This window comes from Theropithecus gelada, chromosome 15, assembly GCF_003255815.1.
Source record: "Theropithecus gelada isolate Dixy chromosome 15, Tgel_1.0, whole genome shotgun sequence".
Lineage (NCBI taxonomy): Eukaryota > Metazoa > Chordata > Mammalia > Primates > Cercopithecidae > Theropithecus > Theropithecus gelada.
The window spans coordinates 88,240,243-88,265,968 of record NC_037683.1 but is presented as its reverse complement, the minus strand read 5'-3'; the positions used below and the strand labels follow the sequence as shown (position 1 = coordinate 88,265,968).

Sequence of the window (25,726 nt, the reverse complement as noted above, 5' to 3'; positions counted from 1 at the left end):
AATTTTAATGTGTTTTATGTGGTAATATGTACTTAATGGCTTTAAAATATCATTAAGCAGTGGGCTCATTGAAAAATAATACTTGTCACTGCCCTGTCCTGCTACTCCTAGAGGTAAATAATTACAGTGTAGTATACATATTTTTAAACTTTTAAATGCATATACATATGCATATAAATAGCTAAGGTTTTTACTTTTATTTTTTAACAAAAATGGGATCACTCTATGTTCTTCTATACAGTTGGCTCTTCATATCCATGGGTTCCACATCTGCAGATTTAATCAACTTCAGATAAAAAATATTTGGAAAAACACCCCCAAATAAATAACAATACATTAAAAGTTATACAAATGAAAAGTCAATACAGTATAACAACTATTTATATAGCATTTACACTGTATTAGGTATTATAAGTAATCTAGAGATGGTTTAAAGTATAGGGTAGTATGTGCACAGGTTATATGGAAATACAACAACACTGTTTTATACCAGGGACTTGAGCAGCCTTGGATTTTGGTATCCTTGGGGTTGGGGGTCAGGGGTGTCCTGGCACCAATCCCCCTTGGATACCAAGAGATAACTGTAATTTGATTTTTTCACTTAACAATGTAGCATGGCTACCTTTTCATTATATTCAACATTGCCTTTGTCTTTTTAATGGTTGCACAGGAGGAAAGGTTATTGCAGACCAGCTGTCCCTCTCTAGATAGACATTTAGGTTGGCACTAGTGTTTTGCTTTTACAAATAGTCCTGCAATGAACATTCTTATCCACAAATGCTTGTACTCATGAGTATTTCTGAGGGAGACACTAGAACTGAAGTTGCTGAGTCAAAAAATTATTTATAGAAACGGGATGAAAATTGAACTGGGATGGGTCTGGCATTTTCTATACACTGAAATTCTTAATTTCGTTATTTGTCTAGTATGTGCTTTTGTAGTCCCTACTACTTTGTTTTGCTTTTTTTTTTTTTTTACAGATTATTATAAGCATTATTTTACCACCCACCATTTTGACATTGGAATTTAAAAGCAAAGCTGAGATGTCACATGTTCCCCAGTCCCAGGACTTCCAATTTATGTGGTATTACAGTGACCAGAATGCCAGCAGTTCCAAAGAAAGTGCTTCTGTGGTTAGTGCAAAATCATAATGAACTGAATTTTATTGTATTGACTGCATGCAAACATACATATCGTTAAAGTTTACTTATATAGCCATCTTTTAAACAAAAGTTACATTGCCTCTATTTCAGGCCAGTGATGACAGATGGTCCTGGGGTTATACGTTATTTTAAAATGTCTCTGACTAATCAATCAAGCATTTAGTTCTCTTGTATAATCTTAATCATATTATGCTATGGTCAGGTTTACTATGTACAATAGACCTAATTAACCCCCATATACAATTAAGCAAAATATCCTTTTTCTACTTCAAAGCCAAAATCAAAGACGTGGTTTGGACATAGCCATATACCAATTTATTAATTCAAGGACTCGTTAGTGGCCACTTTACATGTGCTAGATGTTCTGTGGACACTGAATTAATTAAGGCAGATGCAGCCTCTTCCACTGTGGGGCTTATAATCAGACAGAATATCCACAGTATTTCACCATTGTTCAATGAAAACAGGTATTGAAAAAGTGTTTCAGCCGGGCGTGGTGGCTCAAGCCTGTAATCCCAGCAGTTTGGGAGGCCGAGGTGGGCGGATCACGAGGTCAGGAGATCGAGACCATCCTGGCTAACATGGTGAAACCCCGTCTCTACTAAAAATACAAAAAATTAGCTGGGCTTAGTGGGCGCCTGTAGTCCCAGCTACTCGGGAGACTGAGGCAGGAGAATGGCGTGAACCCGGGAGGTGGAGCTTGCAGTGAGCCGAGATCACACCACTGCACTCCAGCCTGGGCGGCAGAGCGAGACTCCGTCTTAAAAAAAAAAAAAGTGTTTCAGGTTTGTTCATTATAAATGGCTTATAATCATAACAACAATCTTCCTTTTGCCTTTGAATTTAACTTAAGCAATAAGTATTAATAAGCTGCTATGTTTTTAGAATTTTTCTAGGCATGGTGTAAGGGGTGGAGGCAGCACTTTTGATGGGATAGATAAGATTTCATAACACTAATTAAGTCATGCAATTTATTAGCTGAGGAATGTAATTTGCATTGTGTATTGTGGCAGGAAACTGAAGGCAGGTGATACATAGATGCTCTTTAGAGTGTCACTGTGTTGTCTTCTTGTGGTAATAGTGGGTAATAATGAATATAAAGAAGGCGCTTCTGGTAATTGGAGAAGCAAAACCATTATTCTGGAGCCGAAGCTGTATAGCATCAAATACTGCATTTGCTCACTGAGGTTTCATAAAACTCCTTATTGAAATTTCTACAGGCAGAATAACTTTGCCATGTGAAATTTAGATCTTTTTAGCTGATAACCTCTTGAAAACATGACCTTTGATGACATGAGTTTTCTTAGGGCTAAATTATAGTAAGATGGCAGAATGGGTTAATCAACAGCAGAAGACGACTCTTCCCATTAGGAGTCAGTAGGTGAGGGTTAGGGCTTGGTGACAGTTTTATGATTGAGGTGGTGTTTGAGCTTGACTTGAGGATGTGGAGAGGGAAAAGAGCATGTCAGTGGGAAGGAGACTATAAGCAGGGTCATGGAGTTGGGAAGTGGCAAGGCATATGTAAAGCATCACAAGTGGTATGGTTCGGCTGGAATCTAGGTTATGAGGGTTATGTGACAAGCTGGGAGTACTTGTAGGAATGACTGGAAAGTAGACTGAGGCTAGATCATGTAGACTCTTGTATATCCTGTAAAGGAGTATGATTTTTATTCTGTAGGTTACGGAGAGCCAGTGAATGTGTATGCCAGAGTAGTGAGATGATCTGACTATTAGAGAAATTATTCTGCCTCCAGGGCATAGGATGGTTTAGCAAGAAGACTGGCTGGAAGCAGGGGGAACATAGGCCAGGGTAGCCATCCAGTTGAGAAACAATAAGTCCTTTAACCAGGGTCAGTAGCAATGGACATGGAGATGAAGAGGGTCTTTTAAACAAGGCCGTCTTGAAGGGACACAAGGATAATTGGAGAAGGAGTGGGTTCAGAAGGGGAAAGATGAGCTCGGTCTTAGGTTAATAAATCACAGTGAAATACTAAGAAAGCTGTATAACAAAATCTATTCTATCAGAGCATCATTAAGTGGGAAAGATGACTGCAATACAATGCCAAACAGATACGGTTTATAGTAGACTTATTGTTGTAGTTACAACTTTAATCTGTGTACCTGCTGGTATCAGATTACAATTAGAAAAAAAGAGTGTGGGGTGGTCAGGGGGTGTGAGGGTAAGGGGAGATATATATATATATATATGTATATAAAAGTTATTCAAGCCAAATGTTTTTGTCTTTACCTTCTTCTCAGTTAAAAAAAAATCTGAATTTATATTCTCAGGTTGTCTTCATCATAGCAATTGGTGTCTTTGAATTCAACTCAGAGACAGGCCCCATCAGCACTTTATAATCCACTCCAAAGTATCAAGAGCAATTAAAAGCTAATAAAACACTCCTGGAAAAATAATAAGAGAAGTTATTTAATAATAAAGTCATTACTTAAATTGCTTTCTGGGGTCTTTCTGATGTGGTATTGATGTCATTAAAAGCTCATAAGTGATGACTTTTCTAATTGGTTTTACGCCATTTTAATTCTAGGCTGGTTCAGACCTGCTAGTAACTGGGCCAATTCCTACATTTCTAAGTCACAATCCCAACCCCACTGCCCAAAGTGAAATAAATGATTGAATAATTAATCAGGCACTGATGATAACCCATCTAGATGCCCGAGGCCTTAAACATCACATTTTTCTGCAATTATATGGACAGCTTAAGCAAAATTTGATTCATTCCTTGGCTTAAAAATTTTTGCTAATCTTGCAGGTCTGACATTAAAGAGATAACTTTTGTGGCTAGGTTGCAAGAATGGACTAGTTTGAGAGGCAGCAGAGAACATTCCTTTCTTTTAATATTACTTTAAAAAATTAAAAAGTACACATTTCCTATTAAAAAACTAAAACCACCTAGAAATCTATACAGTAGAGTGATATTGCTTTTGCTTCCCTTTTGCTACCCTTATATTGCTGCTTCTCAAAGGTAGCCAGCCTGTAAGTGCTTCTTTCCTCTTCTCTTCTCTTCTCTTCTCTTCTCTTCTCTTCTCTTCTCTTCACTTCTCTTCTCTTCTCTTCTCTTCTCTTTTCCTTCCTCTTTTGAAAGCTCGTTCTACGTGGGTGTTTGTGTAGTCACATTCAGGCAACTCCTGCTCTGCCTTACATATACTCATTGCTAATTCTCTACATGAGTTAATTCCCTTGGACTGACACATACCCTTTGGGTAGTTGATGAAAAATCTGATTCTTTCCCCAGAAAAATGCATGTACAACACAAATACTTGCACATGGTTGCAGGGTGTTCAAGGAACTCTAGAAGCTCAGAGAGCACGTGAACTGCAGGCAAACAGACCCTCTGCTATAAATCAGTGGGGAAGCTATCGAAGGTCAGAATCCTAAAACTAATGCAGTGCCTGAATTTCCTATGACAGGGAATGGCCATGCATCATCAATGTATGCTCAATTTGTTCTTATGTGTTAAGGGAATCATTGTATTGTTCATTACTGATTTCACAGGGATTTTATGAGTATCTTTAGGTTCCAAAATTTAAAAACATACAAAAATTAGCCGGGTGTGGTGGCGGGTGACTGTAAGCCCAGTTACTTGGGAGGCTGAGGTACGAGAATCTCTTGAACCTGGGAGGCGGAGGTTGCAGTGAGCCGAGAGCATGCCATTGCACTCTAGCCTGGGTGACAAGAGCAAGACTCCATCTCACCAAAAAAAACCAAACAAACAAAAAAGAGATTGAGAACGGGGACCAGTTTTTAAATCCTTGGAACTACTCTTACTTTGGGTTTGATTACTACAGAGTCAGGTTGTACTTCAGAAATAATTCATATGTTTTACCTGGCCAATAATTTATACAATACATAGTTTTCTCTCCCTTCAAACGTAAGATTATAATTTGGCATATGGGTGCCCAATTATTATTATTATTATTTTTATTATTATTATTATTATTATTTTGAGACAGAGTCTTGCTCTGTCGCCCAGGCTGGAGTGCAGTGGCATGATCTCGGCTCACTGCAACCTCTGCCTCCCAGGTTCAAGCGATTCTCCTGCCTCAACCTCCCAAGTAGCTGGGATTACAGTTATGTGCCACCACACTAGATTCATTTTTATATTTTTAGTAGAGGCAGGGTTTCTCCATGTTGGCCAGGCTGGTCTCGAACTCCTGACCTCAGGTGATCTGCCCACTTCGGCCTCCCGAAGTGCTGGGATTACAGGTGTGAGCCACCATGCCCAGCCAATTAATTTCTAATATATTATTTATGATATTTTTTGGATGTTCATGCTTGTCACTATTTTAGTTAAGCTGCTGACAAGAAAATGATTATTTGTTTATTTTATAGAAAGAGTATGATTTGGAAAGGGGCCATGATGAGAAACTGGATGAAAATCAGCATTTTGGTTTGGAAAGTGGGCCCCAGCACCTTCCATGGACCAGGAAAGTCTATGAGTTCTACAGTGCTCCAATTGTCAAGTTTTGGTTTTATACGGTTGGTCTCATTACAACAATATATGTCGGATGAATGATGGTTGATAGCTAGTGATGATATTGATAATATGCCTGATTTGCCACTTTGCAATAAAAATGTAGAAACCTAGTTAAAAAAAAGCGAGGGCATGACAAAGTAGGTAGCAAAGAAGACTGGAGGAAGGCAGGGAGAGGTTAGGGTGGAGCTCGCCTACTTTTTGGAGTTTGAGAACAAGCATTTTCTTCTCTCTTTGAGTGCTAAGAGTTAGCACTGTTATTGTGGGAAGATCTAGCTGGCTTTGCCCTACTGGTTAATGTTGCTTCTGTCTCTAAAAACTCCTAAGCTAGGAATTTCCATGGAAAGAAACACTGGAATATTCTTTTCTTAACAATGTGACTGTGGTTAAAACTCTCTTGGTGCTCCTATCAGAGTCCCTCAAATATGTTGTTGCACATTCACAAAATGGTAAAACCTTACCATTTGAAGGGAGACTGAGCGTTCAAAGATCTGTAGAACAACCAAATTAACAGCAGTGTTTGTAGAATTAAGCAATAGGTGGGTGGATTCTTAGAAAATCAGCAATTTAATCAGCATTTTCTTTGTAGGAATGTGTTATATAGATAGAAAATGATGCAAGTGTTTTTTTTTTTGCCTTCAGTAGTATATGCTTATAAATATATAGAGAAAATGAAATATTTTAGAAGCTGAACTGTGTGAACAAATACCAAATCTATTATGGATAGTAGAGCGACAGAGAAAGCATGAACTATGCTTTAGATGTGTTGAGTGCTTTTCACATTTATTTCATAGAGTTTTCTTTTCTTTTTTTTTAAATATTTTTTTCCACGACACAGCCCTCAGGAGATCCTGAGAACATGTGCTCCCATAGCATTTATTTTTCTTATGCTTATCTATACTTAAATAGCTCATGGCCAAGAGTTTGTACATCTAAAACATTTGAAGTGTGACTATAAAAGGATATTTATCTAAATGTGTTGTATTTCCAAATATTTACCTGGCCAACCACACACTTATTTCCTATACTTATTGAATAAGTACATAGCTGTGTATGATTTTTATCTGTTTCCAAAAATCACATCTGCTTTCAAACAATGAGGTTTTGCTATTTTTGTAACATGCAACAACATATACGAAAGACTCTGACAGGAGTGCTGGGAGAGTTTTAACCATTGTCATACCATTGGGAAAAGCGTATTCAGGCGTTTCTTCCCTTGGAAATTTCTAGCTCAGGAGCTTTAAGAAACAGGAACAAAGCTAAGCAATAGCACAAAACCAGCCAGATCTGCTCACCATGGTGTTTTTAATAATTGGAACGAAACAAAAAGAGTCAAAAGCAATACTGCCAATGTCCAGAGTGTTTAGTGCTTAATTTTACCTAGGTGTGAGTGCTTCGGTTGCTTGTAGCCTTTGTGTAATGCCACTTTGGACTAATGAGTAAACAGACTTAACATAGCCTTTAGGAATCCAACCTGTTCTCAAGTAGAGGAATTGTGGGCTACTTTCTCAATCTGAATATCTACTTATCGAATTTGTTTGTAGTCTTTTGCTTATAAATCTTCCAGATTCAGATAGTCGTACACTATACATATTAGAAAGAAAGTTATGGCTGAGGGTAACCTAAGGTTCAGGTCATTCAATTTGATTTTACTGAGAGCTAACTGCTGTCTTTAAGACATAGTATACTAGGCAGCAGAGGGGGCGGTGAGAAGAAGACATTGCCAAACATCAATGCTGACTTCAAGCAGCTTGCAGTTATGTAGGGGAGAACATTGATGTATGTAAATGAGTCCAGTATAAGGAATCAGTGTATGGAGATAGTAAAATACAAATAATAAAATATATACAGACAAATGGGCTAAGGTCTGAACCTCAGAGTAAAAGTTAAGGAGTCAATTGTCTAGCCATGCTGAAACCAATGACAAAAAAACTTAAATGCTTGATAGAACAAATTCACTTAAAGTATGTCCTTAAGGAGTCATCAAAAATACTCAGACTTTGAGATATAGATCAAGAGAAGTATAGAATTACTGAAATTTACCTTTACTTTCTTACATGCTTCTCTTCTACACCTCCTTAAACCATAGGCACTATTATCCATTATGACTACCTAAAAGACCACCTATTGTCAATAATACCATTCTTATATAGTTAGAAATGGTTTAAGCTACTCTCTATGTTATCTGTGCAGAACTAAAGTTAGAAGCAGACTTACCCATGTAGGTAGATAAAAATATATGAGAAATAGGGATCAAGGTTAAAATAATATGCTTTTATGAGAATGAACACACACACACACACATTTTTCTCTCAACTGATTTTTTTTTTTTTTTTGAGATGGAGTCTCTCTCTGTCACCCAGGCTGGAGTGCAATGGCGCAATCTCAGCTCACTGCAACCTTGGCCATCTGGGTTTAAAAGATTCTCTTACCTCAGCCTCCTGAGTGGCTGGGGTTTCAGGTGCACACCACCATGCCCAGCTAATTTTTTGTATTTTTAGTAGAGATGGGGTTTCACCGTGTTGGCCAGGCCGGTCTCGAAGTCCTAACCTCAGGTGATCCGCCCACCTTGGCCTCCCAAAGGGCTGGAATTATAGGCGTGAGCCACCGTGTCCAGCCGATACAAGGTTTTTAAATGCAAGTGTTGATCAGTGAGCACTGTGTGTTGTCTGTGAGGTTATTAGAGGACTGAAGTCTCATACATTGTTGATAATAGTGTAAACTGGTAAAGCCTTTCTGTCGGAAAATTTAGTAATATTTGTCACAGTTTTCAATGTGCATGGACAGATATTCTGCTTCCGGGAATATATCTTAAGAAGATAAGAATATTAGATAAGATTACAAAGCTATTAATCACTATGTATCTATACGTGTGATCACTATGTCTTAATTCTTTCAAGACTTTGGAAATCTAGGCATAAATATATATACACAGTAATTAGACAAACATTTATTGAATGTCTACCATGTGTCAGGCAGAGTGCTGAGTGCTGAAGATATAAATATTGACAAACAGTCCTTAATTAAAAGGGCTCACAGTTGGACACAACTTTTGTATTAAACAGCATTTTAATCAACATAAAATAGAACTCCCAGCAGTGGTAAATGCCACAGTTCGTTGTATTTGAAAATAAGCATCTATTGCCACTGCGGATCTGGCATGCTTCACACACGTTTTCTTTCTGTGTTTGAGATGGAGGGGAAGGCCTGTGATTCCTCCTGGGCTTGCTGTTAGCCTGCCAGCGCCCCTGTTGGACGTGCAGGGTCCTGGAAATGCCAGTCAGGAGCCAGCAGAACAATACAGTGTGTCCTTCCATGCATCTGAGAACAGTGATTTCATTCCTGCCTCTAAATCCTAGACTTAGAAGACTATGGATTTTTGTGCTTTCCTTGATACTAGGTCATCGATAACCCAAAGGTGGTCCTAGTTATGTGTTCGTGTTATCGTGTTGAAGTTCATGCCTGGGTTTCTGCTCCATCTGCGTCTGCTTGGCGTGCTCTGTGCTTGCTCTCACTCACGTCTGGGGAATGTGTGTCCTCCTCACAGATGGCGTATTTGGCATTCCTCATGCTGTTCACTTACACCGTGTTGGTGGAGATGCAGCCCCAGCCCAGCGCGCAGGAGTGGCTTGTTAGCATTTACATCTTCACCAATGCTATTGAGGCGGTCAGGGGGGTGAGTTCTGCCATCTACCTTTATCTTCCACATATGCCCTCGGCTTCTGTAGGTGTCCACTAAAAGACTCCTTGGCTCTGGTGATGAAAATGGACACGTCAAGGATGGGGGAAGACAGGAAACACTGACTTTGACTTACATGCTGCAAGAAGTTTATTTGGGGGATAATCCTTGATTCCAGCCCTTTATCCTTGTCAGCTGCTTTCTGTTGGTTGGTGCACTTTGGAAGCAGTTATCTTTGAAGCAGATATCTTGGTGTGTTTACCAATCCTAAAGGATAGATGATGCCATAGAATTGTATTAAACCCTACAACTATTTGATTTCCCTGAGGGTTTTTTTTTTTTTTTTGGTGGGGTTGATTTTTATTGCCTTGCATTACTTTCATATTATCGATTTCATCTAATGAGTGACATAAATGGCTGACGTTGTGCAATATGTAAGGAATATGTTTATAGCTTTTGAAAGCTCCTACCAAACACTTTGAAAATTGAAGCTGGAAATCTCTCTGAGGCAGATAATCCAAGAAACGAAAAAACAAAACTTGTAAAAATTTCTAGTTTGTAATGAGTTACTTAAAAAAAAAGCGGGGTGAGGGGGGCAGGGTGTGGTGGCTCATGCTTGTAATCCCAGCACCTGAGGCAGGCAGATCATGAGGTCAGGAGATCAAGACTCTCTTGGCTAACATGGTGAAACCCCATCTCTACTAAAAATACAAAAAATTAGCTGAGTGTGGTGGCACGCTCCTGTAATCCCAGCTACTTGGGAGGCTAAGGCAGGAGAATTGCTTGAATCCAGGAAGTGGAGGTTGCAGTGAGCTGAGATCGCGCCACTGCCCTCCAGTCTGGGTGACAGAGCAGGACTCTGTCTCAAACAAAAACAAAACCAAAACCAAAAACTAACATTCCTGTAAGTTATAACTGCAATCATAAATATTTATGACTTAGACTGTTTTAGATGTCAATATATGTCTCTGTGTCTGTGTATTTACCTATATTTATTTTGTCCTAGAGGTAATATAACCAACATTATATAGTTATATTCTTTGTAATTATACCTATGTTGCCTGCTAATTCCTATGTGGAGTTTATAGATTATAGAAAATAAGTCAAGAGAGAAACAGATAGTTATCTGAATTGTACCACTTTTTTAATGCTTCAGGGAAAATAGGTGTACTATTTTACATTTCTGTTTGTCTGATATGGTGATATGTATTTTCTTTTCTTAGTGAGTTCCAATATCACATTCTTTTTTTTTTTGAGATGGAGTCTTGCTCTGTCACCCAGGCTGGAGTGCAGTGGTGAGATCTCGGCTCACTGCAACCTGTGCCTCCCAGGTTCAGGCAATTCTCTGGCCTCAGCCTCCGGAGTAGCTGGGATTACAGGTGCCTGCCACCACACCAGGCTAATTTTTGTATTTTTAGCAGAGACAGGGTTTCACAATGTTTACCAGGATGGTCTCGAACTCCTGACCTCAAGTGATCCTCCTGCCTCGGCCTCCCAAAGTGTTGGGATGACAGGCGTATGCCACCACACCCAGCCCAATATCACATTCTTAGTAGAATCTCACTAAATAGCAGTAGTCGGACTGGATTACAGGATTCCTTGCTCCATCCAGTGTTCTTTGCACCCCGCTGTGCCTCCTGAAATGAAATCGTAGCTATACAGATCCATTGCAATATTGAGTTTCAAAATGTCTTGGTGTTTCCTCATGCTATTTCAGGATTATTGAAAGCTAGAAAAAGTGCTTTGTATTTTTTTTTTTAGTTCCAGTTGGGGTTTCAAGTGACAATCTAGCATTATTGAATGCATTAAATTATATCTTTATAGCATTGTTTAAATAATTCATTACTGATAACTTAAGTCTCTGAAATCCCCGAGTGTTTTCAGGTTTGGCATGGTTTAGATTACTCTTTAAATGAATAGTTTGTGTATTTAAGAAGATCATATTAACGGGATTCTTTGGTTGTACCTCCTTTTTTAAGTTTCCTTCTTCCTTCTTTTAGATCTGTACTTCAGAGCCCGGGAAGTTTACTCAAAAGGTGAAGGTATGGATTAGTGAGTACTGGAACTTAACAGAAACTGTGGCCATTGGCCTGTTTTCAGTTGGCTTCGCCCTTCGATGGGGTGACCCTCCTTTTCACACAGCGGGAAGACTGATCTACTGCATAGACATCATATTCTGGTTCTCACGGCTCCTGGACTTCTTTGCTGTGAATCAACATGCCGGTCCATATGTGACCATGATTGCAAAAATGGTGAGTACAGTCTAGTTTTATATCCTGGTATTCTTTCTTAAAATTGTTTTTAAAAGAATTCTTGTGGGTACATAAGTAGGTGTATGTATTTATGAGGTATATGGAATATTTTGATACAGGCATACAATGCATAATAATCACATCAGGGTAAATGGGGTTTTCATCACCTCGAGCGTTAATCCTTTGTGTTACAAACAACTTACATATACTCTTTCAGTTATTTTTAAGTGTACAATTAATTATTAACTACAGTCACCCTGTTGTTCTAGTGTTCTTTGTAAACATGCTATGTTGTGCAGGTTAGATTTGTACTGCTGGGCTCAAGGGATCCTCCCATCTCAGCCTCCTGTGTAGCTGGGACTATAGGCATACACCACCATGCCTGGCTTCTTTTTAATGGTTCTTCATGGTTTATATCCAATAGTTTAACTTTTGAAATTATTATTATTATTATCATCATCATTATTGAGACAGGGTCTTGCTCTGTCACCTAGACTGGAGTGCAGTGGTGCGATCACGGGTCACTGCAGCCTCACCCTCCCAGGCTCAAAAAATCCTCAACCTCCTGAGTAGCTGGGACCAGAGGCACACACCATCGTGCCAAGCTAATTCTTTTTTGTCATTTATATAGACAGGGTCTCACTATGTTGCTCAGGCTGGTTTCAAACTCCTGAGCTCAAATGATCCTCCTGCCTCAGCCTCCCGAAGTGCTGGGATTACAGGCATGAGCCATTGTGCGTGGCCATTTTGGAATTATTTATAGAAGCACAGCGAACAGGATCACGTCACCACTGCCTTCCATGTAACCACAAACTAGTATTTAGCAAACGACCTTGGATAGTATATTGCATAGTTAGTTGATTGGGACACTCAGCTTACCCTTTTGATTAGGGCCAGATGGTATGAGATTGAGTCAAATCTGTCTCTGAGCACAGTAATTCCTGAGGACCAGATTCATGTGAGGCTACTACCAATGATATTTTCTGCTAAAATATCCATTTATTCTTGTATCACTCACTGACTGTCCCCTACCATCACGCTCTTAAATCGTGCTTACTATAGGCCACACACTGTTCTAGGTACTTAGTGTATATTAACTCATTTCATCTTAGCAACAACTTTAGGAGACAGGTAGTATTATTACACACATTTACATACAAGGAAATGGAGATTAAGTAAATTCCTCAAAGGAATATATAGGGAGCCGGGATTCAAAATTGGGCCACCTAGCTCCAGTCTGTCATCTGAGCTTGCCGTATAGTTGTGTCAACTTTTTCTTTTTTCTTTATTTCTTTTTCTGAGATGGAGTCTTGCTCTGTTGTCCAGGATGGAGTGCAGTGGTGCGATCTCTGCTCACTGCAACCTCCACCTCCTGTGTCCAAGCGATTCTCCTGCCTCAGCCTCCCGAGTAGCCTATAGTAGGGACTATAGGTGCTTGCCACCATGCCTGGTTAATTTTTTATTTTTTAGTAGAGATGAAGTTTCACCATGTTGACCAGGCTAGTCTCAAACTCTTGACCTCAAGTGATCCGCTCACCTCCGCCTCCCAAAGTGCTGGGATTACAGGTGTGAGCTACTGAGCCTGGCTGGCTTTTTCCATCTGGCTATTCACAAGGACCTAAGACTTACCCTTTAATAAGTACAGTGTCTCAAGATCAGCTTTGACTTTTCCTCCTAGAATACTTACTGGCAGGGAAGGGGCAAGTTCTGGAGAATGAAGGGTAGTGCTAAGACAAACAAACAAAGAAGACAGAAAAGAGACAACCTCCAGAACTCCAAAGATTTTTCCTATTTGACATTTTTCTCTTAGACCAGAAAGGTTTTCTCTTGTCTTGGTGACATTAGTATTTATGAGACAGGCTATGCCGAGATAACCAGTATATTTCAGTGACTTAGCACAAAGGTATTTCTGCCTAATGCAAGGTTTGGTGAGAGCTCATGGGGGCTGTCCTCTATGCAGTGACTCAGATCCCTTTGTCTTGTGACATAGCTATGTGAACATTTGGCTCCTGAGGTCTATGGCAGGGAGTAAGAGGGATGGAGAAAGTCTAATGGCTTTTAACTGCTCTGGACAAGAAGTGCCCAAGTCACCATCAGACCACAGCCCACTGGTTAGAATAGGTTTCACAACCCCAGCCTAATGGAAGGGAAGCTAAGAGACGTAGAGCACCTCTTGAAATACTGATGGGAATTGTGATGAACGCTCTCTCTGTTACAGTAAACTAATGGACTGAGTTGATGTACATTTAATAGATGGAATTAAACTGGCTTGATCAGTTTCTTAGACTCTAATCAATTCCTGAAGACAATTCTGGGAATAAGGAACCTTTGGATGAATTCAACAATACCCTATTTTTTTTTTTTTTAATTTTCCTAACCTCTGGTCCAAGTGGGGGCAAAGTTGGATATTAGCTAATCAAAAAGTGTTCACAATTCATTACTGCTTAAACAAAGAAGAACAGATTCTCTCCTCTCAGCACATTTATGTTACTCCATAGACCACGTTGACTTGAAATACGTACTGTGTGAGAAAACAAAAGAGTTTAGCCAAAGAAAGTCTAGCTGTTCGTGGGCAAGGGTGTTTTAGTCAATGACTAGACAATCTTATTATTTGCCGGTATAATTGTGATGGTTGCTGGTGTTTGGTTTCTTTTGAACTTCAAATCTATGGTAAATTCTGGTTGTGCTATGCTCTTTTGCAGACAGCAAACATGTTCTATATTGTGATCATCATGGCCATAGTCTTGCTGAGCTTTGGAGTGGCACGCAAGGCCATCCTTTCACCAAAGGAGCCACCATCTTGGAGCCTAGCTCGAGATATTGTATTTGAGCCATACTGGATGATATACGGAGAAGTCTATGCTGGAGACATAGATGGTGTGTATGGGATTTTGCCATCATGCTGAAATTGTGCCTTCATAGTTAACAAGAGTAAAATAAATCTGAAAAACAATCATCTAAATCTAAAAATGTTTGAATTTATGGTATTCTGTGCAGTTAATGTGCTAAATGTTTGTCTACAGTGGCAGGACTGTGATTCATCTTATCTCTCATTCTTTTAAAATTCTTTATTTGTAGTTTGTTCAAGCCAGCCATCCTGCCCTCCTGGTTCTTTTCTTACTCCATTCTTGCAAGCTGTCTACCTCTTCGTGCAATATATCATCATGGTGAACCTGTTGATTGCTTTCTTCAAGTAGGTTATTTCAATTAAATATGATTATTTTATTTAAATAAGAAATGTGAGCAGATATGTTGAGTAGATTCACATGTACTTTGAATATGTAACCTTTGATTTTTGTGTGTTCTATGTTTTATTATTATTGTTTTGAAATATGTGCATAAAACTACTGGTAAGAAGGATGCAGAGCGTGGGAAATGGTGAAATAATAAATGCAGTCATCCATCGTTATCTGTGGAGGGCTGGTTCCAGGACCCGCTGTGGATACTAAATTCTATGGATGCTCCAGTCCCTTATAGAAAATGGTGTAGTATTTCATATAACCTACGCACATCCTCCTGTATACTTTAAAACATCTCTAAATTATCTATGATACCTAATATAGTGTAAATACAATTTGCTATACTGTATTGTTGAGGGAATCATGGCAAAGCTAAAATGTCTCTGCATGTTCAGCACAAACACAATCATCCTATTCTTTTCCCCAAATATTTTTAATCTGTGGTTGTTTGAATCCACAGATGCAGAACCCACAGATATGGAGGACTGACTGTGGAGGAATGTAACAACATCAAAATGCAAGGAGATCTTGAGTTGTGATTAGGTAGTAAGTTTGAATTATGAAAGGATAGCAAGTGATGAAATTGCAGGTTGGCGAAGGAGTTCTTGATATGCCTTCTTCACTTGCTCCCAGCTTCCCCTGTTCTCTGTTTTCTCTTTCTCTCTCTCTCTCTTCCTTTCTTCTTTTCCTTTCCCTTTTCCTTTCTTTCTTTTTTCTTTTTGAGATGGAGTCTTGCTCTGTTGCCCAGGCTGGAGTGCAGTGGTGTGACCCCAGCTCCTCACAACCTCTGCCTCCTGGGTTCAAGCAGTTCTCCTGCCTCAGCCTCCCAAGCATCTGGGATTACAGGTGCCTGCCACCACACCTGGCTAATTTTTATGTTTTTAGTAGAGATGGAGTTTCACCATGTTGACCAGGCTGGTCTCAAACTCCTGACCTCAAGTGATCCACCTGCCTCTGCCTCCCTAAGTGCTGGGATTATAGGAGTGAGCCACTGCACCAGGCCCTCTGTTTTCTTCTCTGTCACTTCTCACTGCTTCTCAATCTTCTGTTCTGGATCGTCTTCCCCCCAACCTTTTAACATTGGAATGTCCCTGAGCCCGGACCTGCCTCTTCCTTTATTTGTGCTTTTTGTGATCTCTTTCAGTTTCCTGTATATCCTGAGCACACCCAATTTATATCTCCAGCCCAGCTCACTTTCTTAAACTCCAACCATGGAGATCCAACTGGCCCCTTCCTTCACCAGTTAGAAATTTAATAGATTTCTAAAATTTAAAATACCCAAACTCTTCATCTCCCCTCTTTCCCAACATACTTTTATTTATACTATTTAATGTAGTCTTTCCCAAATCTGCGAGGAAGAACATGAGTTTATGTTGATGTTCCAACTTTTCAGTTGTTAACACCAAAAACTGAGTAGTCATTCTTACTTTTCCTCTACTCCACACCATGATTCTGTACGTGGAGTCATTCTTAATTTCTCTTGAACCTCTCCCTCTAAACTCTCAGGAACTTCTGTTAACTCAACCTTCAAGTAGGTAACTGATTTAACTACCTTTCACTACCCCACTGTTATCACAGAGTCTCTAATTTATCTCTTTGCTTCTGTCTTTGACACCCTATATTCTTTTCGCAACACAGGAGTCCAAATGACCCTTTAAAAGCAGACATCAGAGGATATTACTCTTCTGCTCCAAACTCTTCAATGCCTCCCATTTTACTTCTGGGTAAAAGTTTAAGTCACTACAATGACTTATATGGTCCCATGTGAGTTGGCTTTCCTGTCACTTCTTCTTCTTCTTCTTTTTTTTTTTTTTTTAGACGGAGTTTCACTTTTGTCACCCAAGCTGGCGTGCAATGGTGTGATCTCAGCTCGCTGCAACCTCTGCCTCCTAGGTTCAAGCAGGTCTCCTACCTCAGCCTCCTGAGTAGCTGGGATTGCAGGTGTGTGCCATACACCTGGCTAATTTTTGTACTTTTAGTACAGACAAGGTTTCACCCTGTTGGCCAGGCTGGTCTTGAATTCCTCCACCTGCCTCAGCCTCCCAAAGTGCTGGGATTACAGGCGTGAGCCACCATGCATGACCCCTGTCACTTCTTTTTTTTTTTTTGATGGAGTCTCTCTGTTGCCCAGGCTGGACTGCAGAGGTGTGATCTCGGCTCACTGCAACCTTTGCCTCCCGGGTTCAAGTGATTCTTCTGCCTCAGCCTCCTCAGTACCTGGGATTACAGGTGCGTGCCACCACACCCGGCTAATTTTTGTATTTTTAGCAGAGACAGGGTTTCACCATGTTGGCCAGGCTGGTCTCAAACTCCTGACCTCGTGATCCACCTGCCTTGGCCTCCCAAAGTGTTGGGCTTACAAGCATAAGCCACCGCGCCCAGCTGTCACTTCCTAAATCATGCATCACACTACTCTTCCCCTGACCCATTCATCTCCAACCACATTGGCCCCTCAGTTTTTCAGACCACACAGGTGCCTTTGTGCTTGCTATTCCCTCTGCCTAGAATGCTCTTCCTGCAGCTACCGGTATGGCCCACTTCCTCACCTCTTCTCCTCTTGCTCAGAAGCAATCAATTTATCTCAAACACTGAAAAGAGTGCCTGACACGTATTTGTTTTGTAGACAAAAGAAACCAAGTGAAGCAATGGGAAGAAACTCATATTTTCTAGATGCCTCTTAAATGTCAGACATTGTGCTAGGTATTTGATTCCTTGTTTACCTTACCGAAGAGAAAAAGATAAGAAAAGAGAAAATCAATTTATGCAGTATAAGTAATGAAAGTAGGGAAGACACGGGTTGAGAGTTAGGCAAAGTAAATCAGAATTCTTAAAAAAAAAAAAGTGACTGCTGTGTTGTTACCTATACATGGGGAAGACATACCTTCCTGCTTGTTATATGATAGTCATCAGTTCTCTCAGCCCAACCATTTTAGGACTTAGAATATTTGCTGGTGTTTAGTTATAATAGCTATTTTTATGTATCAAATAATAAAAGGGTCTGAGTTTTTTGGGGGGGCGTGAGGGGAGACAGGGTCTCACTCTGTCACTCAGGCTGGAGTGGTGCAATGGTGTGATCTCAGTTCACCATAACCTCCGCCTCCCTGGTTCAGGCGATCCTCCCACCTCAGCCTCCTGAGTAGCTGGGGCTGCAGGTGTGTGCCATCATGCCCAGCTGAATTTTGTATTTTTGGTAGAGACGGGGTTTCACCATGTTGCCCAGGCTGGTAGTCTGAGATTTTTATTTATTAAAAATGTCCAGTGTCTCATTGCCTGTTTGCTCTCAGGGGAAAGGCTCACACCCCCCATCTTAGCCCCAGGCAGGTAAGTGGGTGCTGGTGATGGGATGGCATGACGCTCCTGCTGTGGGTGTCACCAGGAGGCTCTTTGGACCTCTGTTGTTGGGAAGGTCCTTTGGGAAGGAGTGTCACCCGGTCAGGTGGTGTGCTCCCAGTCACTAGGGGTGTACACTCGAGGTTGGGTGAACACCTGCTGGTCATGGTACCCAGTGAGTCTTGCCCAAGTGGGCAGCTGAGCAGAGGCCCTTCTGGGTCTTGGAGTCCAAAGAACTGCAGAGCAGCCCAAGGGGTGTGGGTCAATTTTGAGTGGCAGCCAAGTCAGGGAGCCCGTGTGCCTCATGTTTGGGTCTGGTTGGCTTGGCCACCACTGAAAGAAGCAATAAGTACAGACTCCTGGTACCTGCAGATCTCCTGCAAATGGCCCAGAGAACAGCCTTGAAGCCACCTTTCCCCTCCAGGGGACTGATCCTGTCCCTAATGCTGCCGTGGTGTCCAGGGATCAAGGGAACATTGCTTTGAGAACTCTCCTGCCTGTTACAGAGGCAGCACAAAGCCGGTGCCCCCTGAGCCAACACAGCACTGGGATGGCTTTTTAGGAGAGAACTCTGTTGGTGACAGTCACATCTCAAATATAATAGCTGATTTTAAAAGCCAGCAGCAACGAAGCCATATACCTGAGTACAGGTGGCAGTTGCAGAGAGCCATGGGCTGGAGAGGGTCAGATGGGGCCTCCCACAGGGGGATCCTGGGGGCGCTGCAGCTCAGAGTGACTCCTAGCTCTGTCACTGGCAGGGCGACCCCTTCATTCTGGAGCCTTAGCTCTGAAAGCCCCCAGTGGGGGTGCCCTTTCAGATGCCCCCTCTCCATTTCAAAGGCTCTGATTCTCAATCTTGAAGCCAAATGCAGCACGGACACTCGATTTCCATTTCCACTGGGATGGATGGAGGTCTCCTTTCTAGCCCTAGCCCAGGCAGCCAAGCCCATCCTGGCATCAGAACATGCTGAGCACATTTTGTAGGGTGGCACCTTTTTATCCAAGTTACTAGCTACACATCAGTGTTTAAAGAGAAAAACGTGACCTTTCATTTCTTTTTCTTGAAACTTGAGGAAACAGGATACATACTACTGATTTGATTTTTTCTTAAAGAAAACTAAATTCGTAACTGCAGAGTGCTAGAGGTGTGTATTTTTCATACAGTGCGGGGAAAGTATTTGTGCTGCTTTTTGGAGATGGACTGGAATGTCTGGTTTCTGTCCCCGGGCCCGGCAGCTATGTCTATTTTCTGTAGAAGGTGCCACAGTGAGACCCGGAGCCACCCCTTCCTGCCCTGGCACTGTTTAGAGCTGGGAGCCTATGGACTTTCGGCCTGTTTCTACCTTCTATTCAACCACTCTGATGTGGGGAGACAAAAAATAATAGACCTTTTTGATACAGTGGTAGAAACATTGATTTGAACTATTTTAGTAGAAGGAGTACCAAACAAGACTCTGATAGTGTATACTTTGAGCTAGATAAATAAAGGCCTCTTTTTGAGCCTCCTGGCCAACGACAATGACAGAAACAAATGTCCAGTGTCAAAAAAGAAGTTAAGAAATCCTCGCATAGGACAAATTTCTCATGTTAGAGATGAACACACTGAAGACCACACAAACTGACCAACCCCAGATCTGACTACTTGTCCAGGAGCCGGTTATAGACAATTCTTTATAAAATAATTGAAAAAAGCAAAAATAAACAAACAAACAAAATTAAATACACTGTGAAGGTCGCCCCCTGCTGGTGGAAGGCTGTTGTCATGTTGGAGTGAAACAACTATTAATAGCATGTGCAACCCTAGAGTTTCTCACTCATTGACCAGGACCCCAAAATGTGCATTTCTGACATGTTCTCAGGTGATGCTGACGCTGCTGGTTCAGAGAACATGCTTGAGAACTACTGAGATAACCAGTCATCTATGTTTCAATCACCTTCTGTATGGATTCTGAGAAACTTCTATTCTTACCCAAAGATGGCGTTCTCCAGGATAATCCTGGTTCCTTTCCTTTATCGCTGTTCAAGTTTAGGGTTATCTGTGTTTTTATTTGCTAAATTTGGCTACCTTCCTCAAGTTCTACTCTTTTTCTTAAAAAAGAAACTAAATTTTGTTAGTTTATGCACAATATGAAGATGGACATTTTACTGTGTTCCTCTTATATCATATTATATACTTAAAGTTAAGTAGTTAAGGATGATCTATTGTTTCAGTATAACTGTAGCCCCAATCATTACCCCCATGGCAAGTTCTATAATATCAATATTCACCGTTCTATCTCCATGTTACAGCTACAAAGTGACCTACCAATAAGGAGTTACTTTTATTGTAAAGTTAATCTAAATAATTTGTCTGGATTTTCCTAGAAGCTCTGCTTTTTGATTTTAGATGAATTGATTCTTCTTCCATTTCTTCATTTACACCATTCTGTTTGCATGTTTTAACTGGGATTTTTCTAGTAGTTCTCACATTTGACATTAGATAGATGATACAGAGGAACATTAAATCTGTTTCCCATAAACGATGAATTATGGACTGAAAAAGAGCTTTTATGTGAGAAGAGATGGTGACTTGAGAATAGTGTTGAGTTCCAGAACGGATTTTCTGTTCATTACACTGAAAACGTTGACATTTTCTTTTCTCTGATTGTAATGTCTGCCTTTTGCTTGTTATTCTGATTAGCATGTTTGATTGTAGAAGGTAGCTAATATATTTTGTTTGGTGGAAGAAGAATCGTAAACACAGTGGATAGTATTTGTGTTGGGTAACTGCTGGCAATGTCAGGTGAACCAATCATAAATGTTGGAAAATATAGAGTCTGTTACCTTTCAAGACTTCATATTAAAACATTGTCCCTCCCTTACTTCATCTTACAGCAACGTTTACTTAGATATGGAATCCATTTCAAATAACCTGTGGAAATACAACCGCTATCGCTATATCATGACCTACCTCGAGAAGCCTTGGCTGCCCCCACCTCTCATCCTGCTGAGCCACGTGGGCCTTCTCCTCCGCCGCCTGTGCTGTCATCGAGCTCCTCACGACCAAGAAGAAGGTGACGTTGGATTAAGTAAGTTGTTCTGTGTGAGGCAGGAGGAAGAGAGCAAAAAGTACAGATTCAAGGCAAAGATGCACCGGAGTATTATAAGTTAAGTTCAGGGCACTGGGGGGCTCTGGGAGTTCCCTGACAATAGAATATCAGCTGATGCCCTGGGTCCAAGTAAATATACTGACTTCATTATGAGGTCGCAGTGCCTTTTGCCAAGATGAACGGATACTTAGAAAGGAATAGGTAGGAAGAGAATCTCTGCTTGATTGTGTAAAGGCTTTAGGTTACATGGAAAACCTGTGTTTTCTCTGCTGACCAGAGAACTCATCAGAATAACTCCTAGAGAGTAGTCATGTGACCTGTACTGTTCTCCTTGTTGTAGAAGATGGAATTCAGACAGAATGGAGTTACAGAAGGCCTTGGGGTCTGAGAGAAAAGATAAGCAAAGCTGGGCTTAACTTATTAACCAGAGTCATGGTCCTCTGATTCTCTAATCTACTGAGCATGGAGGTGATTCTGAAATGGATGTTTCTTATTTTCAAGAACCTCAACTCAGAGACTGGTTGCAGTAGTGCATGCCTGTAGTCCTAGCTACTCAGGAGGCTGAGGCACAAGAATTGCTTGAGCTCAGAAGTTTAAAGCTGGGGTGCGCCATGATCGTGCCTGTGAATAGCCACTGCACTTCAGCCTGGGCAACACTGTGAGTCAGGATGTGGAAATAGGGATTCTGACTTCTGTTTTTTCAAAGCATAAGCCTATGTATTTTGAGGTTTTCCTAATTCATCTTGTTTAGCCAGATCTTCACTGCATGATATGACTATCATACTAATTGTTGTCAGAGAACATTGCGTTTGGTGGTTTTACAAATCTTCTGTAGTTCCTATCAAGCAATTCCACAGTTGGTACCAGGCCCATTTCTAGATAGTTCCCAGAAATACAGGAAGCAGGTGGCATAAATACACAATCCTTTTCCCAATTCCTAAATCTAAAATACCTCTGAAAACTGAAAGCCTTTTTTCTTCATAAATTGAGGAAAGACTTATTTGGCAAAAAATGGCTGATAAGAATTGATGTGAAGCCATTTATTTTCTTTATTTCTTGGAGTATGAATATTCATTAATGTTGCTGAAGAAAATAGTAATATGTTTGATTTTAGGGATTGCTTTAACCTTAACTAGGGATTTCACTTCATTTATGATATATTCACTATATTAACTTTCTGAAACTAGAAAAGAACAGTTCTGAATTCTAAAATACTCTGGATTACAGGAGTTTCAGCTAAGGGACAGTGGGCTGTTTATGTGTTTAGGTGGGTCCTTAGGGGGACAGGTCATCCCCTGCAGTATATTATGGGGTTGACAGAGTGATATGCTTTTGCTGGTGGTAGGTGACTCTGTGACGTATTTTTTCTCCTCCTAAGTCACTTTGAAGATTTTTTCTTTTCTGTTTCATACCCCACTCCCTGACCAAGAGATTCAGCCTTTGTGCGAAAGCCAAAGTATAACTGAAGTTAACTTGAAGGCTTATAATTATACTGTAAATTTCAGGCTGCTAGTAGAGAGACGTCCCACGCTTTGGCTGCAGAACCATTGCAACCTAATAGCAGAGTGTGAATTGCTTGATAAATCCTGGAATTGAGTAGGATTTGCCCAGACTTCCTAGTACCACATGAAAGAACGTTTCCTGGGTTTACCTTGGTCTGTGCTTATAGGATGATTTCATAAAAACTCGAGTAAAGTTTACAATGAATTCACCCTGAGCTTTCTGGAACATTCTTGAATTTTCGTGACATTGCTTCTGATCCTTTATATTGAGGATAAAGACATTTACACAAGGGGCGGCAGTGCCACCTTGCGGACAATTACAGGAAAGCACCACATACTGCAAGCTGCACCTGTCATTGGAATTACTCTGGATTGTTTGCTCTCAGGGACCCACATAAGGTTCACATCATGACACCTGTGAAGTTTCTTGCTCATAGGAGATTCTTCAATGAAAGAAGACTTTAGAGTTGGGTAGGGGATGGAAGATACCGAATCTTTTCAGTGTCTGAAAAAATTTTTCCTGCCATTTAAATCAGAAAGCACTGTATACCTGAGTTGTGAATACATTTTACAGCTGAATAATACTTTTAGCCATGTTTTCAATTTAAAATTAAGATTTTTTTGTCTTTTTTTCAGAAAATAATGTAACAATTGCATTTTAAATAAATTCTGGAGAACCATGTTAGTTCTTTTTGTCCTAATGTAAGCAAAACCATTCAAGAAAGAGAACTTTCCAATTTAATCCTTTTAGCAGCATCATTTCATTTATATATTTTCTAAGTATTATAAACTTGCTTAAAAGATGGTATATTATTCTATTAGGCAGGAGTGAAAGCCAAGGTAATAAACCAAATGTGAATGCTGGAGTTTGATGAAGAATTGCATTAGCCTTATAATGTCACTTAGTAATGTGTCTTTTTAATGAGTTATTTATAATTGTGTCAGAGAAGGTATACAGCCGTGATTGGCCATTGAATGGTAATAATAACATCTCATTCTTCAGTAGAAGGACTTAGTATGCACAAACTCTGTGTAACAAGGTAAAACTTTCTTATACTTACTGGATTAATTTCAACAGACTGCCTTCTTCTAATCTTGCATTTAACCTATTGGTTATTTACTGTCATTGTAATAGCTAAAAGAGTTGGAAGAGAGGTTGATTCGTGAGTACAAATATGCACTTTGATAGAAGAAATAAGACCTAGTGTTCAATAGTTCGGTAGGGTTTTTGTTGTTGTTGTTGTTGTTGTTTTTAGAGATGGGGTCTTGCTCTGTTGCCCAGGCTGGAGTGCAGTGGAGCGATCTCGGCTCACTGTAACCTCTGCCTCCTGGGTTCAAATGTTTCTCCCACCTCAGCCTCCTGAATAGCTGGGATTATAGGCATGGACCACCACACCTAGCTAATTTTTTTTGTTTGTTTGTTTTAAGGAGTGGAGAGTTTAATAGGCAAATAAGGAGGAAGCTCCCCCATACAGAGACAGAGGGAGGGGGGCTCCAAAGCCGAGAAAGGAAACCCCCAATTTTTGTATTTTTGATAGAGGTGGGGTTTCACCATGTTGGCCAGACTGGTCTTGAACTCCTGGTCTCAAGTGATCCAACCTGCTTCAGCCTCCCAAAGTGCTGGGATTACAGGCATGAGCTACCATGCCCTGCCATCAGTAGTTTGACTACAGTTAAAATTAATTGATTATACATTTCAAAATAGCTAGAAGAGAATAATTCAAATGTTTCTATCTTAAAGGACAGGTAAATATTTAAGGTGATCTACTTCAGCCTCCTGAGTAGCTGTGACTACAGGCTTATGCCACCAATTACCCTGATTTGATTATATGAATGTATCAAATTATCACATGTATCTGGAAAATATGTACATCTAATATGAATCAATTAAAATTTAATTAATTTTAGAAAGCGTTGGCAGAGAGAAAAGAAGACAATCAGATTCCCCATTTTCATAGAAATGCAGTGAATTTTTGTTAAACGTGAAAACATTTCTACCTGTAAAAATATTGAAGAGAAAGAATTCTACATATGAGTCATTTTCAAAGAATGAATAGGAGAGACCCAGGCTGGTGTTTCCAGTTCTTTCCTTTCTTTTCCTTTTTTGAGACAGAGTCTCGCTTTGTAGCCCATGCTGGAGTGTAGTGGCGTGATCACGGCTCCTGCAGCCTTGACCTCCCAGGCTCAAGCCATCCTCCTTCCTCAACTTCCTGCGTAGCTGGGACCACAGGCGCCTAGCTAATTTTTAAATTATTTTGTAGAGAGACAGTCTGCCTATGTTGTCCAGGCTGGTTTCTAATTCCTGAGCTCAAGGGATCCACCCCCCTCAGCCTCCTAAAGTGTTGGGATTACAGGTGTGAGCCACTGCGCCCGGCTTCCAGTTGTTTGTTGGTGCTATTTCTGCATCAATATTAGAAATAGTTTGACAAGGTGACAAACTTTTATCACAACAGGCTACCGTTTCTCATTTTCAATACAAGTGGAAGAAAAGCCACTCATGCCCTGAGATGAATAATGATTCTTTCTGTGTTTCATACTTATTTCTATAGAACTCTACCTGAGTAAGGAGGATCTGAAAAAACTTCATGATTTTGAGGAGCAGTGTGTGGAAAAATACTTCCATGAGAAGATGGAAGTTGTGAACTGTAGTTGTGAGGAACGAATCCGAGTGACATCGGAAAGGTAAAATATATAAATCTTTTCCATTCTGAAACCACTACCAAAACGTGATTCTACTAGAATATCTAAAGGAGTAGAAAGATATACTTTCAAATCCCAGAGATTTGCGTTCTTCATAATTTGAAATATTTACTAACATAGAATATTCATGTAATCAAAGTATATTTATTGAGCATCTACTATATTCCAGGCACTCTTTTAGTTACTAGGAGTAAGTGGTTAATAAGACACAATAATCCTTGTCCTCCTGGGACTTACCTTCATGTGTGCGTGTGTGTGTGCGCATGTGTGTAGGTGGTG

The 25,726-nt window shown here is 40.4% G+C and overlaps 1 protein-coding gene across 3 annotated transcripts in view; it reads left to right on the top strand.

The window, feature by feature from the left end:
• Nucleotides 1-25,726, top strand: part of TRPM6 (transient receptor potential cation channel subfamily M member 6) — a 162,327-nt gene that overhangs the window by 88,946 nt on the left and 47,655 nt on the right. For all 3 annotated transcript variants that reach the window (XM_025359443.1, XM_025359445.1, XM_025359444.1), the window contains exons 18-25: nt 981-1,133; nt 5,515-5,661; nt 9,204-9,332; nt 11,336-11,587; nt 14,290-14,464; nt 14,666-14,780; nt 21,031-21,224; nt 25,297-25,429. In XM_025359443.1, coding sequence (XP_025215228.1) covers nt 981-1,133; nt 5,515-5,661; nt 9,204-9,332; nt 11,336-11,587; nt 14,290-14,464; nt 14,666-14,780; nt 21,031-21,224; nt 25,297-25,429 — 1,298 coding nt within the window. The remainder of the gene's footprint in view (nt 1-980; nt 1,134-5,514; nt 5,662-9,203; nt 9,333-11,335; nt 11,588-14,289; nt 14,465-14,665; nt 14,781-21,030; nt 21,225-25,296; nt 25,430-25,726) is intronic.